Raw genomic sequence first — 12965 nt, 5'->3', positions numbered from 1 at the left:
TTGCTCACTGTGTAGCATGTACAAGTACACACACACACACACACACACACACACACATGCGAATCATTGTGGTTACATATGGACAATTCTGCTTTCTACCCATGCCAAGGCAGGCATGTGTATGTCAAATTGTGAATAAATAGATCACCGAATCTAAAAATATAACACTAGACACTGTTTTATTTTTAATGCCATATATGTGTTCAAAACAAATTCACCCCATTCACCCCTCAGTGGCTTATTAAGGCAAATTTGTTTCGTTAAAAGTTTTTTTTTTTTTTATTATTTGCTTTTTTAATTCAGACTACTGTATTAACCCCACCCCAGGAACATAAGATGTTACTTTCAGTGATGTCACAACTACCGTATGTGGGCAGTCCCCTTGATTTATATGCGCTAACTACGGTGTATACATAACTTGCATCCTGAAATATCATAATTCTTTGTATATGACCACAAAGAGCAGCTGCTCTCAAGTAATCTGGCATTGAAATATTTAAGCTTTCTGAGGTGGAGTGTTCCTTCAGTCCTGGACCAGCCATGGTGGTGCCAGCTGCAGAGCTTCTTATATTCCTCAGTTTCATCTGCAGCAATCTTGGCTCAGTTGCTGCTCTGGATAACTGTGTTTTCTTGGGGGAAGAGGAGAAAAACAGTTTGTATGAAGATGGAGATGTAGTTATAGGAGGCTTATTCCCTCTACATTACAGCCCTGTGTCTTCTCTTCAAACATACAAAACAAAACCAGCACCTAATATGTATAAATAGTGAGTGAATATTTGAATGTATTTAATAGTAACCGATGTGTGCAATAAATAGTAGATTGTATTTTTTTCATTTATGTTATGTTTGCTATGGATGTATACCTGTCTGCATTTTAATATAATTACATTGATGCTGTGTAATGAAGTGCTTTTCACTGTACAGTTTCAGTTCTCGTGCTTTACGCTGGATGCAAACCATGACTTTTGCAATCAAAGAGATCAACCAGCGCAGTGACCTCCTGCCACAGCTCAAGCTTGGTTTCCACATCCGTGACAGCTGTGATGACATACCTGTGTCTCTGAGAGCATCTTTGCTGTTGGTGAATGGACAGCCAGAGACAGGCACTAGAGTTGAGAGTGGGAACAGAGACAAAGGTCTCAGAAGAAACAGTAGTTCTAATTTAGGCTGTGCTGCTGTACAAAGTACTGTGTCCCCAGTAATCATAGGAGATGCCGCTTCTGGGGTGTCGATGGCCTTGCTAAGAAGCCTGGGTTCTTTCCATATCCCCCTGGTGAGACAGCCTGACAGTCTGTGCTCTTTTGTTGTGATAATGTTAATATAGTTTTTTGCCTTGTTAAATTGGTCTTTTACAGTTTTTTTTTTTTTTCTTATATTAATTACATGCCACACAGTTGCTGATCATATCTGTACTGTTAAACCCACGTCTCTGGACAGCTTTTCAGCAGCCCAATTCCATCTTTCTGATAATGCACTTTTTTTAAATGCTCCTCTTTTTTTAATGATTTATTTAGCTTAAAAAAGAAGAGATGTTCTCCACACGTAGAGAAACAAGTAATCCTTCAATTAAAAAAAAAAAAACACGAGTTCTTAATCTGTAAATACATTAAAAACAGTATACAGTGCTTAATCTGTAAATTCACCAGTATCATCATGTGAGTGTAAAAAATGAGAAATTTGCATTTTCAGTAATGTATAAAACATGACCCCTTTTAAATCAGTGTTAACTCATTTTTGCAGGTGAGCTTTTCATTTGAAGTGCGGGGAAAACTGCACCACTGAGTACTACTAAAGACAGTTGTGTGTTTATTTATGTATTCATTTTCTATGTGAATTTTGATGCTTGTCCAACACCCTCTCCAGTGAGCCAAAGTGTGCAGAAGGTTAATCATTGTTTTCTATAATACCAGGTGAGCTATTTTGCGTCTTGCAGCTGTCTGAGTAACCAAAGGGAGTTCCCCACATTCATGCGCACCATGCCCAGTGATGCCTTTCAGATCAAAGCCCTGGCCCAGCTGGTGAGCTATTTTGGCTGGACCTGGGTGGGAGTCATTGGCGTGGAGACTGATTATGCTCGCTTTGCCATCCAGCTTTTCCTGCAAGAGTCAGTGCAGTATGGTGTGTGTACTGCCTTCACTCACTTCTACCCTGTAGTACTGAGTCAGCAGGCTCTAGATAAGCTTCTGGATGTTATTCAGGTACTGATGGATCAATACAAATTTTATAAACATGCAATCAATACAAGCTTTGTAAAGCTTACTCTGTTTTTTGCCCGTTGTTTTCAGTGTTAAGTCATTTGAGGTTTTAGTAAGTGGTGATGTGTTATGATATTGTATCATTGAGGGCGTAGGGTTCAGTTGGGAAATACATTAAGCCTGGGTTTCTTCAACCAGTTGCATTGTTATGTAATATGTATTTGTTATTTTTAATTTATTTTATTTCATTTATAATTTTTATGCACAATATTGGCTTGTTCATATACATTTTCCATCCATCTTTAAATAAATCTGTATCTGTTCATTACTACACTAATATTAAGTGCTATGCTCTATGTTATAGGTGCTTAAATGTCATATTTATGTAAACTGTTTAACTTTTATTATTTCACTAAATATTAACTATACCTATATTTCACAGATGTCTTCTTCAAAGGTCATCATTAACTTCAGTAGTGAGTCAGAGATGGAAGTCATTCTAAGAGAGATCCGACGCTGGAATATAACCGGCCTGCAGTGGATTGCCAGTGAAGCTTGGGCCACTGCCAAATCTCTCTGGGAAAATTTTGGAGATCTGCTGACAGGAACACTAGGATTTGCCATCCGCAGAGCTGATGTGATTCCAGGGCTCAAACAACACCTCGCTGGACTTAGACCATCCAATATTCATGAATCAGCTTTCTTGACAGAATTTTGGGAAGAGCTCTTTAACTGCCGATTGAACGGGTCAATGAATGACCACTCACATGGAGGTGACAACTACCTCGACAGAGAACTGTGTAACGGGACAGAGAATTTAAATGATGTTTACTCTCCTTATTCTGATGTGACACAGCTAAGAGTGTCCTATAATGTCTACAAGGCTGTGTATGTGGTGGCCCATGCCTTGCAGGATATGAGTAACTGCCTAATTGGACAGGGGCCTTTCCTTAATGGTGCCTGTGCAGATCCGAAGACTGTTAAACCTTGGCAGGTGAGACTAGTTATAGCTTAAATATAATCTTCAAGTAATAAGAAATAAGTCAACAACAGTGTTGTTAGTGTTTACATAACCTGTTTTTCTTCCTTCCTCAGCTAATGCACTACATGAAGCATGTTAATTTTTCTGCACTGGGTGAGAAAGTAAACTTTGATCAAAATGGTGACCCCATTGCTTATTATGATCTCTTAAACTGGCAAAGGAGGCCCGATGGATCACTACATTTGGTAAAAGTAGGTTTCTATGACGCCTCCTCATCTGGACGCAGCCTGCTCATAAATGACTCAGTGATTCAGTGGCCTGTTGGGAAGCAGGTGTGTTCTCTGCAAACTGGCTTAAGACCATGTTCACCTCTTAGGCTGCTGTATGTACTGTTGATCAACACATCAGCGAGAATTATCTTAACAGTGTGCAATATACTTTTTTGTTAGCAGAAGAAAATATCAAAATCAAATATAACCTTTTCGAACTCAGTTGCATATACAAGCATAAACCTCATCAATAACCCAATATTGTGATAACAGTTTGCAGTTTAGTGTAATTAATAGTGTGCAATATACTTTTATGTTAAACTTATTCAAACCCTCAAAAATTATTAAAAGTTAATTAAAAAAACAATATTGTGATAACAGTTTGCAGTTGACCCTTCTCTAAGTCTGGACGCAGACTGGCCAATCATAACGTAGCATCAGGCTGGCTCAGACCAGAGTCCAGCAACAACACAGCTGAGCTCCATTGACTCTAATGCAAATGTTTGAGATTTCCTTCATTTTTAGGCTGCTTTTGTGGTTTTTCGAGCTAAATGTTGCTAAATGTTTCGTTTCTTTCCTGCTCTAAAACCAAAATCAAACCCTGAAAAGTGTATGGTTAGCTAGCTTGCTGCTGAAGATATAGCCGACTGAATGTATACACATGCTGCATTTGCTTTTAAGTGATTATAACACACACACACACACACACACACGGTGATACCACACAGCTGGTTCAATATCGGCAAAGTTTGCCTTTTTATTCATTGTCTTCTGTTGCGATCACCACTAATGTGGTTGGTTACTTTAAACTGTGGGTCACCTATAGTTAGGCTTCAGCTTCTATCGTTGTCTATTTAACCTGTTTTTGCTGCCAAGAAATCATTATTTCATTTTTGCAAAAATATGATTAACATTTCTTCAGGGAGTACAGTAAGTTACAGTGTGGGCTCCATGTTTACTCTGACAGCTTGTCGTACCATCAAGAAGGGGCGAGGTTAGGCAAAAGGTCAATTAAATAAAACTGCTGTAATAGTTATTAGCATATATTGTGTAATTGAGGTAATTGCACTTTAAATCTGTATCTGATACTGTATACAGTCTGCAGGCACTGTTATTGCATTACAAAGAAGAGACACTTGTGACTGTACATTGAAATCAGTGTCTTTCTGAGTGGCTGAATTTTGCCTCTCAGGCTTCCCGGTCTGTATGCAGCGACAGTTGTCCTCCAGGTTACCGCATCGCCAGGAGAAAGGGGGAGCCTATCTGCTGTTTTGACTGTGTCCCCTGTGCTGAGGGCGAAGTTAGTAATGAGACTGGTGTGTTGTGTACTGATTTTTATCGACCTTTATCAAGTGTTTTGTATCTAAATGTGGCTTTTCTAAATTAAAAAGGTGTTCTCTCTCCCTGTCTCCAGATTCTTTAGAGTGCTCACGCTGCTCAGAGGACACATGGCCCAGTAAAGTCAGAGATCACTGCATCCCAAAGACTATTGAGTTCCTGTCCTACTTTGAGTTGATGGGTATTGTGCTGTGTGTTGTATCTGTTGTTGGAGCATGTATTTCTCTCTCCGTCCTTGCCATATTCTTCACATACAAAGACACTCCACTGGTTCGGGCCAACAACATGGAATTGAGCTTCCTACTCTTGGTGTTTCTTGCTGTCTGTTTCCTTGTTGGTCTGCTGTTCATTGGAGAGCCTTCAGACTGGCTTTGCAGTATCAGGTACCCTGCATTTGGGATCAGTTTTGCCCTCTGCATTTCATGCCTGCTGGCCAAGACAGCAGTGGTCCTTGTGGCTTTTAGGTCCACACTGCCAGGGAGTAATGTCATGAAGTGGTTTGGACCCAAACAGCAGAGAGCCAGTGTGCTTTTAGGAACAGCTGTTCAGGTAGAAATATTTTCTTTAAGTAAACGCTATAAATGTTTTCAACTGTGTTGATCAAACATGAAGATCCTGTTTTTCCCTCCACTCAGGTAATAATCTGTCTGATCTGGCTGCTCACCAGTCCACCTCATGCCAACAACAACACAGATTACAGTGCTTCCATCATCACTGAGTGTGTTACTGGTTCAGAGGTTGGCTTCTGGTGTGTTCTTGGATACATTGGCATTTTGGCCTGCATGTGCTTCCTAATGGCATTTTTGGCGAGGAAGCTACCTGACAATTTTAACGAGGCAAAGTTCATTACCTTCAGCATGCTGATATTCTTTGCAGTGTGGATTACCTTTATTCCAGTTTATGTGAGCACAGCTGGGAAATACACAGTGGCTGTTCATATTTTTGCTATTTTAGCCTCAGCTTATGGTCTCCTTTTTTGCATTTTTGCTCCAAAGTGCTACATCATTATTCTGAAACCAGAAAAAAACAACAAGAAAAACATGATGCAAAGATGAAAATGACAGTTGATTACATGTCTTGCATGTATGAGGGAGCCAGTTTAATTAAATTTATTTGTGTTGTCACATTACCTATTAAAGATTAATGTTTAAAATGCAATTTAAAAAAAGGGGAAATACTGTTGCCTCATTGCTAGTTAACACATAGAAACACAGAGTACATCTTGTGATATACCTGGACACATCAGCAGTGTTGTTTGCTAGGGTCATTGTCTGCTGGTCTTTCAACAATTAGACACTCTCACCCAGGCAACCCATCAAGTGTTGATTACACCGGGGCTTACATACAGATTGAACTCCAGCACCCATGGCTCTCTTTCCCTAATCCACAGCCTCTTTGATGCCATTTTGACTACCTTGGTGACATTCCTGATGGCCTTTTGCCTGCTGGCGCCATTATGCCTAGTGAGTTTTAGGCCTTGGAAAGGGACTGGCCTGCAAACTCTGACATCTCACCATAAGGCCCTGACACACCAAGCCAATGGTCTTCCGTCAGTCAAAGTTGAGCTGTTTGTGAGCGTCTGCTGCCCTCGTTGACGTGGTGTGTCCTACACTGTTGCCCCTTGTTGCTCCCTGTCAGCCTTTTTTTCTGCAGATTCAGCGTGTTAGATCAGTGTCGGCAACAGGAGAGTACCAGGTAAAGAGTAAAGTTATCATCCAGATGACTGTGAGCACTTATTGTATGGTTATGAAGCTCTTAACTGCTCTGCTTTTACATAACTCACTCTGCTGCAGTCATACACCTCATCTGTCCCAGAGTTACACCAATATCTCTGGTAGTCATAGTTACCCACACTGTGTAACTGCTATATAAATAAAGTTTGATTGATTGATTGATTGATTGATTGATTGGTTGATTGACACACACACACATTTTTGTACTTCTATTTTTTTGAGGCCCTCATTGATAGAATGCATTCCCTAGCCCCATACCCTAAGCTTAACCATCACAATTAACCCTCAAACAGACCTTTGAAAAAGTGCGGACCAGCCAAAATGTCCTCACTTTGAAAAAATGTCCTCACTCTGTTGCTAAAATAGGTTTTTTGCTGCTCACTGTGTAGCATGTACAAGTACACACACACACACACACACACACACACACACACACACACACACACAAATCATTGTGGTTTAATATAGACAATTCCCCTCTCTACCTACGCTAGGGTAAACATGTGTTTGTCAAGTTATTAATCAAAGGATCACTGAATCCAAACATATACAGCACACTAGACATTGGTTTATTTTTAACCCAGAACACGTCATTCACCTCTCAGTGGCTTATTTCGACATATTTGTTGAGATGAAAGTCACTGCTCTTTTTTAAAAATAACTTAGACTACTGTATTGACCCCACCCCAGGAACATAAAGTGTTAACTTTAATGATGTCACAACTACCGTATGTGGGCAGTCCCCTCAGATTTATGTGTGCTAACTATGTATAAATTACTTGCATCCTGAAATACTTAAAACAATTGAATGGTACCAAAAGGGGCAGCTGCCTCTGATAATCCTGCCATTGAAATATTTAAGCTTTGTGAGCTGGAGTGTTCCTTCAGTCCTGGACCAGCCATGGTGGTGCCAGAGCTTCTCATATTCCTTGGTCTCTTCTGGGTCAAACCTGGCTCAGCTGCTGCTCTGGATAACTGTGTTTTCTTGGGGGAAGAGGAGAAAAACAGTCTGTATGAAGATGGAGATGTAGTTATAGGAGGCTTATTCCCTCTACACTACAGCCCTGTGTCTTCTCTTCAAACATACACAACAAAACCAACACCTAACTCGTATAAGTAGTGAGTGAATACTTAAATGTATTTGATAGAAACTTGTGTATACACAGTACACTGTATTTTTTATGGTTGTTGTATATGTGTATGGATATTTTAATATACATTTAGTAATGCTGTGTAATGAACTGCTTTCACTTCTGTACAGTTTCAGTTCTCGTGCTCTGCGCTGGATGCAGACCATGACATTTGCAATCAAAGAGATCAACCAGCGCAGTGACCTCTTGCCACAGCTCAAGCTGGGTTTCCATATCTGTGACAGCAGTAGTGACATACCTGTCTCACTGAGAGCATCTTTGCTGTTGGTGAACGGACAGCCAGAGACAGGCACTAGAGTGAACAGAGACAAAGGTCTCAGAAGAAACAGTAGTTCTAATTTAGGCTGTGCTGCTACACAAAATACTGTGTCCCCAGTAATCATAGGAGATGCTACTTCTGGGGTGTCGATGGCCTTGCTAAGAAGCCTGGGTTCTTTCCATATCCCCCTGGTGAGACTGCCTGACAGTCTGTGCTCTTTTGTTGTGATCATGTTAATAATATGTTTTTGCCATGTTAAATCAGTCTTTCACAGTTTCTTCATATTAATTAAGTGCCACACAGTTGCTATTCATATCTGTACTGTTAAACCCACACTTCTTGTCAACTTTTCAGGGTAAAGTGCAGCTGCCCCATTCTGTTTTTCTGAAAATGCTTTTTTGTTGATACTCCATTGTTTTCTTTTTTTTTTTAATTATTTATTTCGCTTAAAAAGAAGAAATGTTCTCCAGCTGTAGAAATACACACAATCCGTCAATTAAGTCAAATCACCAAATTCAGCAGAAAAGAATTCTCACTATAAAGGAATGAAATATATTTGCTGTTGATCAGAAATTCAAGTATTCAGTGCTTAATCTTTGAATTCACCAGTATCATCCTGTGAGTGTAAAAAATGACACATTTGTATTTTCAGTAATGTATAAAACATAACATAATTTTTTAATCAGTATGAACTTATTTTAATCTTTTACAGGTGAGCAATTAAGTCACTACACACCGAATTAGTCTTTTCCATTTGAAGTGCAGGGAAAACGGCACCACTGAGTACTACTAAAGAGAGCAGTATTTTTTTTTATGTGAAATGTGATGCTTCTCCAACAGCCTTTCATTTAGCCAAAGTGTGCAGAAGGTTAATCATTGTTTTCTATAATACCAGGTGAGCTATTTTGCATCTTGCAGCTGTCTGAGTAACCAAAGGGAGTTCCCACATTCATGCGCACCATGCCCAGTGATGCCTTTCAGATCAAAGCCCTGGCCCAGCTGGTGAGCTATTTTGGCTGGACCTGGGTGGGAGTCATTGGCATAGAGTCTGATTATGCTCGCTTTGCCATCCAGTTTTTCCTGCAAGAGTCAGTGCAGTATGGTGTGTGTGCTGCCTTCACTCACTTCTACCCTGTAGTATTGAGTCAGCAGGCTCTAGATAAGCTTCTGGATGTTATTCAGGTACTGATGGGTCAGTACAAATTTTTTAAACACAATAAATACAAGCTTTGTAAAGCTTATACAATTATATCCATGTGAAGCCATTCGAGACTGTAATTTGTGGTAATGTGTTATAATATTGTACCATCTAGGACATAGGGTTTAGTCGGGAGACACAATTAAATCTGAATTTCTTCAACCAGTTGCATTGTCATGTAACATGTTTCTGTTTCTTTCTTCATGTATTTTCCATTTTAGTCTCATTTTATTTTGTTTTGGTTAGTTTTATATTTATATGTATGCACAATTTTGCCTTGTTCATAAACACATTCTATTTATCTTTAAATAAATCTATATCTGTTCATTACTGCAGTAATATTTAGTGCTATGATCCATATTATAGGTGTTTAAATGTCAGTCATATTCACATAAAGTTGGGGGTCAAAAAGCTTGATTAAAGTTCTTAAAACTGTTAAACTTTCATTATTTCGTACCTATATTTCACAGATGTCTTCTTCAAAGGTCATCATTAACTTCAGTAGTGCGTTAGAGATGGAGGTCATTCTGAGAGAGATCCGATGTCGTAACATTACTGGCCTGCAATGGATCGCCAGTGAGGCATGGGCCACTTCCAGTTCTCTCTGGGAAAATTTTGGAGATCTGCTGACAGGAACACTAGGATTTGCCATTCGCAGAGCTGATGTGATTCCAGGGCTCAAACAACACCTCGCTGGACTTAGACCATCCAATATTCATGAATCAGCTATCTTGACAGAATTTTGGGAAGAGCTGTTTAACTGCCGATTGAACGGGTCAATGAATGACCACTCACATGGAGGTGACAACTACCTCGACAGATTGCCATGTAAAGGGACAGAGAATTTAAATGATGTTTACTCTCCTTATTCTGATGTGACACAGCTAAGAGTGTCCTATAATGTCTACAAGGCTGTGTATGTGGTGGCCCATGCCTTGCAGGATATGAGTAACTGCCTAATTGGACAGGGGCCTTTCCTTAATGGTGCCTGTGCAGATCCGAAAACTGTTAAACCTTGGCAGGTGAGACTAGTTATAGCTTAAATATTATTATCACGTAATAAGAAATAAGTCAACAACAGTGTTGTTAGTGTTTACATAACCTGTTTGCCTTCCATTCTCAGCTAATGCACTACATGAAGCATGTTAATTTTTCTGTACTGAGTGAGAAAGTAAACTTTGATCAAAACGGTGACCCCATTGCTTATTATGATCTCTTAAACTGGCAAAGGAGGCCCGATGGATCACTACATTTGGTAAAAGTAGGTTTCTATGACGCCTCCTCACCTGGACGCAGCCTGCTCATAAATGAATCAGTGATTCAGTGGCCTGTTGGGAAGCAGGTGTGTTCTCTGCAAACAGGCTTAAGACCATGTTCACCTCTTAGGCTGCTGTATGTACTGTTGATCAACACATCAGCTAGAATTATCTTAACAGTGTGCAATATACTTCTTTGTTAGCAGAAGAAAATATCAAAATCAAATATAACCTTTTCGAACTCAGTTGCATATACAAGCATAAACCTCATCAATAACCCAATATTGTGATAACAATTTGCAGTTAAGTGTAATTATCGTAATAGCTTATAGAGTGAATTGTGTTATAGTGTACCTGAGATAATTACACCTTAAAGTCTGTATCTGAAATAGAGTCTGCAGGTACTAGTATTGTATGACAAAGCAGAGACACTTGTGAATATACATTGTCTTGTCTTTCTGAGTGGCTGAATTTTGCCTCTCAGGCTTCCCGGTCTGTATGCAGCGACAGTTGTCCTCCAGGTTACCGCATCGCCAGGAGAAAGGGGGAGCCTATCTGCTGTTTTGACTGTGTCCCCTGTGCTGAGGGCGAAGTTAGTAATGAGACTGGTGTGTTGTGCTGACTTTTATCACCCTTTCTCAATTGTGCTGTATCTAAATATGGCTTTTCTAAATTAAAAAGGTGTTCTCTCTCCCTGTCTCCAGATTCTTTAGAGTGCTCACGCTGCTCAGAGGACACATGGCCCAATAAAGTCAGAGATCACTGCATCCCAAAGACTATTGAGTTCCTGTCCTACTTTGAGTTGATGGGTATTGTGCTGTGTGTTGTATCTGTTGTTGGAGCATGTATTTCTCTCTCTGTCCTTGCCATATTCTTCGCATACAAAGACACTCCACTGGTTCGGGCCAACAACATGGAATTGAGCTTCCTACTCTTGGTGTTTCTTGCTGTCTGTTTCCTTGTTGGTCTGCTGTTCATTGGAGAGCCTTCAGACTGGCTTTGCCGTATCAGGTACCCTGCATTTGGGATCAGTTTTGCCCTCTGCATTTCATGCCTGCTGGCCAAGACAGCAGTGGTCCTTGTGGCTTTTAGGTCCACACTGCCAGGGAGTAATGTCATGAAGTGGTTTGGACCCAAACAGCAGAGAGCCAGTGTGCTTTTAGGAACAGCTGTTCAGGTAGAAATATTTTCTTTAAGTAAACGCTATAAATGTTTTCAACTGTGTTGATCAAACATGAAGATCCTGTTTTTCCCTCCACTCAGGTAATAATCTGTCTGATCTGGCTGCTCACCAGTCCACCTCATGCCAACAACAACACAGATTACAGTGCTTCCATCATCATTGAGTGTGTTACTGGTTCAGAGGTTGGCTTCTGGTGTGTTCTTGGATACATTGGCATTTTGGCCTGCATGTGCTTCCTAATGGCATTTTTGGCGAGGAAGCTACCTGACAATTTTAACGAGGCAAAGTTCATTACCTTCAGCATGCTGATATTCTTTGCAGTGTGGATTACCTTTATTCCAGTTTATGTGAGCACAGCTGGGAAATACACAGTGGCTGTTCATATTTTTGCTATTTTAGCCTCAGCTTATGGTCTCCTTTTTTGCATTTTTGCTCCAAAGTGCTACATCATTATTCTGAAACCAGAAAAAAACAACAAGAAAAACATGATGCAAAGATGAAAATGACAGTTGATTACATGTCTTGCATGTATGAGGGAGCCAGTTTAATTAAATTTATCTGTGTTGTCACATTACCTATTAAAGATTAATGTTTAAAATGCAATTTAAAAAAAGGGGAAATACTGTTGCCTCATTGCTAGTTAACACATAGAAACACAGAGTACATCTTGCGATATACCTGGACACATCAGCAGTGTTGTTTGCTAGGGTCATTGTCTGCTGGTCTTTCAACAATTAGACACTCTCACCCAGGCAACCCATCAAGTGTTGATTACACCGGGGCTTACATACAGATTGAACTCCAGCACCCATGGCTCTCTTTCCCTAATCCACAGCCTCTTTGATGCCATTTTGACTACCTTGGTGACATTCCTGATGGCCTTTTGCCTGCTGGCGCCCATTATGCCTAGTGAGTTTTAGGCCTTGGAAAGGGACTGGCCTGCAAACTCTGACATCTCACCATAAGGCCCTGACACACCAAGCCAATGGTCTTCCGTCAGTCAAAGTTGAGCTGTTTGTGAGCGTCTGCTGCCCTCGTTGACGTGGTGTGTCCTACACTGTTGCCCCTTGTTGCTCCCTGTCAGCCTTTTTTTCTGCAGATTCAGCGTGTTAGATCAGTGTCCGCAACAGGAGAGTACCAGGTAAAGAGTAAAGTTATCATCCAGATGACTGTGAGCACTTATTGTATGGTTATGAAGCTCTTAACTGCTCTGCTTTTACATAACTCACTCTGCTGCAGTCATACACCTCATCTGTCCCAGAGTTACACCAATATCTCTGGTAGTCATAGTTACCCACACTGAAATGATCTCAATTATAACAACTTACTCCAGATGACAGACCTGCACAGCGTGATAGTGACCCTTGTGTCGACTTTAATGACTGCTCATTTTAGAACAAT

General features: G+C 40.3%; 1 protein-coding gene across 1 annotated transcript; it reads left to right on the top strand.

Moving 5' to 3' along the window:
• The first annotated feature begins 949 nt into the window (after positions 1–949).
• On the top strand, positions 950–12064 carry LOC125888576 (metabotropic glutamate receptor 1-like). Its single transcript, XM_049575986.1, is given in 16 exon segments — positions 950–1273; positions 1911–2198; positions 2638–3189; positions 3291–3482; positions 4618–4762; positions 4861–5333; positions 5420–5829; positions 7406–7633; positions 7779–8118; positions 8823–8871; positions 8874–9109; positions 9596–10147; positions 10249–10467; positions 10866–10989; positions 11086–11558; positions 11645–12064. Coding segments are annotated over 16 exon segments (5025 nt in total).
• The last annotated feature ends 901 nt before the right edge of the window (positions 12065–12965 follow it).

Source organism: Epinephelus fuscoguttatus, linkage group LG5 (genome assembly GCF_011397635.1).
Source record: "Epinephelus fuscoguttatus linkage group LG5, E.fuscoguttatus.final_Chr_v1".
NCBI lineage: Eukaryota > Metazoa > Chordata > Actinopteri > Perciformes > Serranidae > Epinephelus > Epinephelus fuscoguttatus.
Note: the sequence above shows the minus strand (reverse complement) of the source record. Positions and strands in the feature narration are given on the sequence as shown.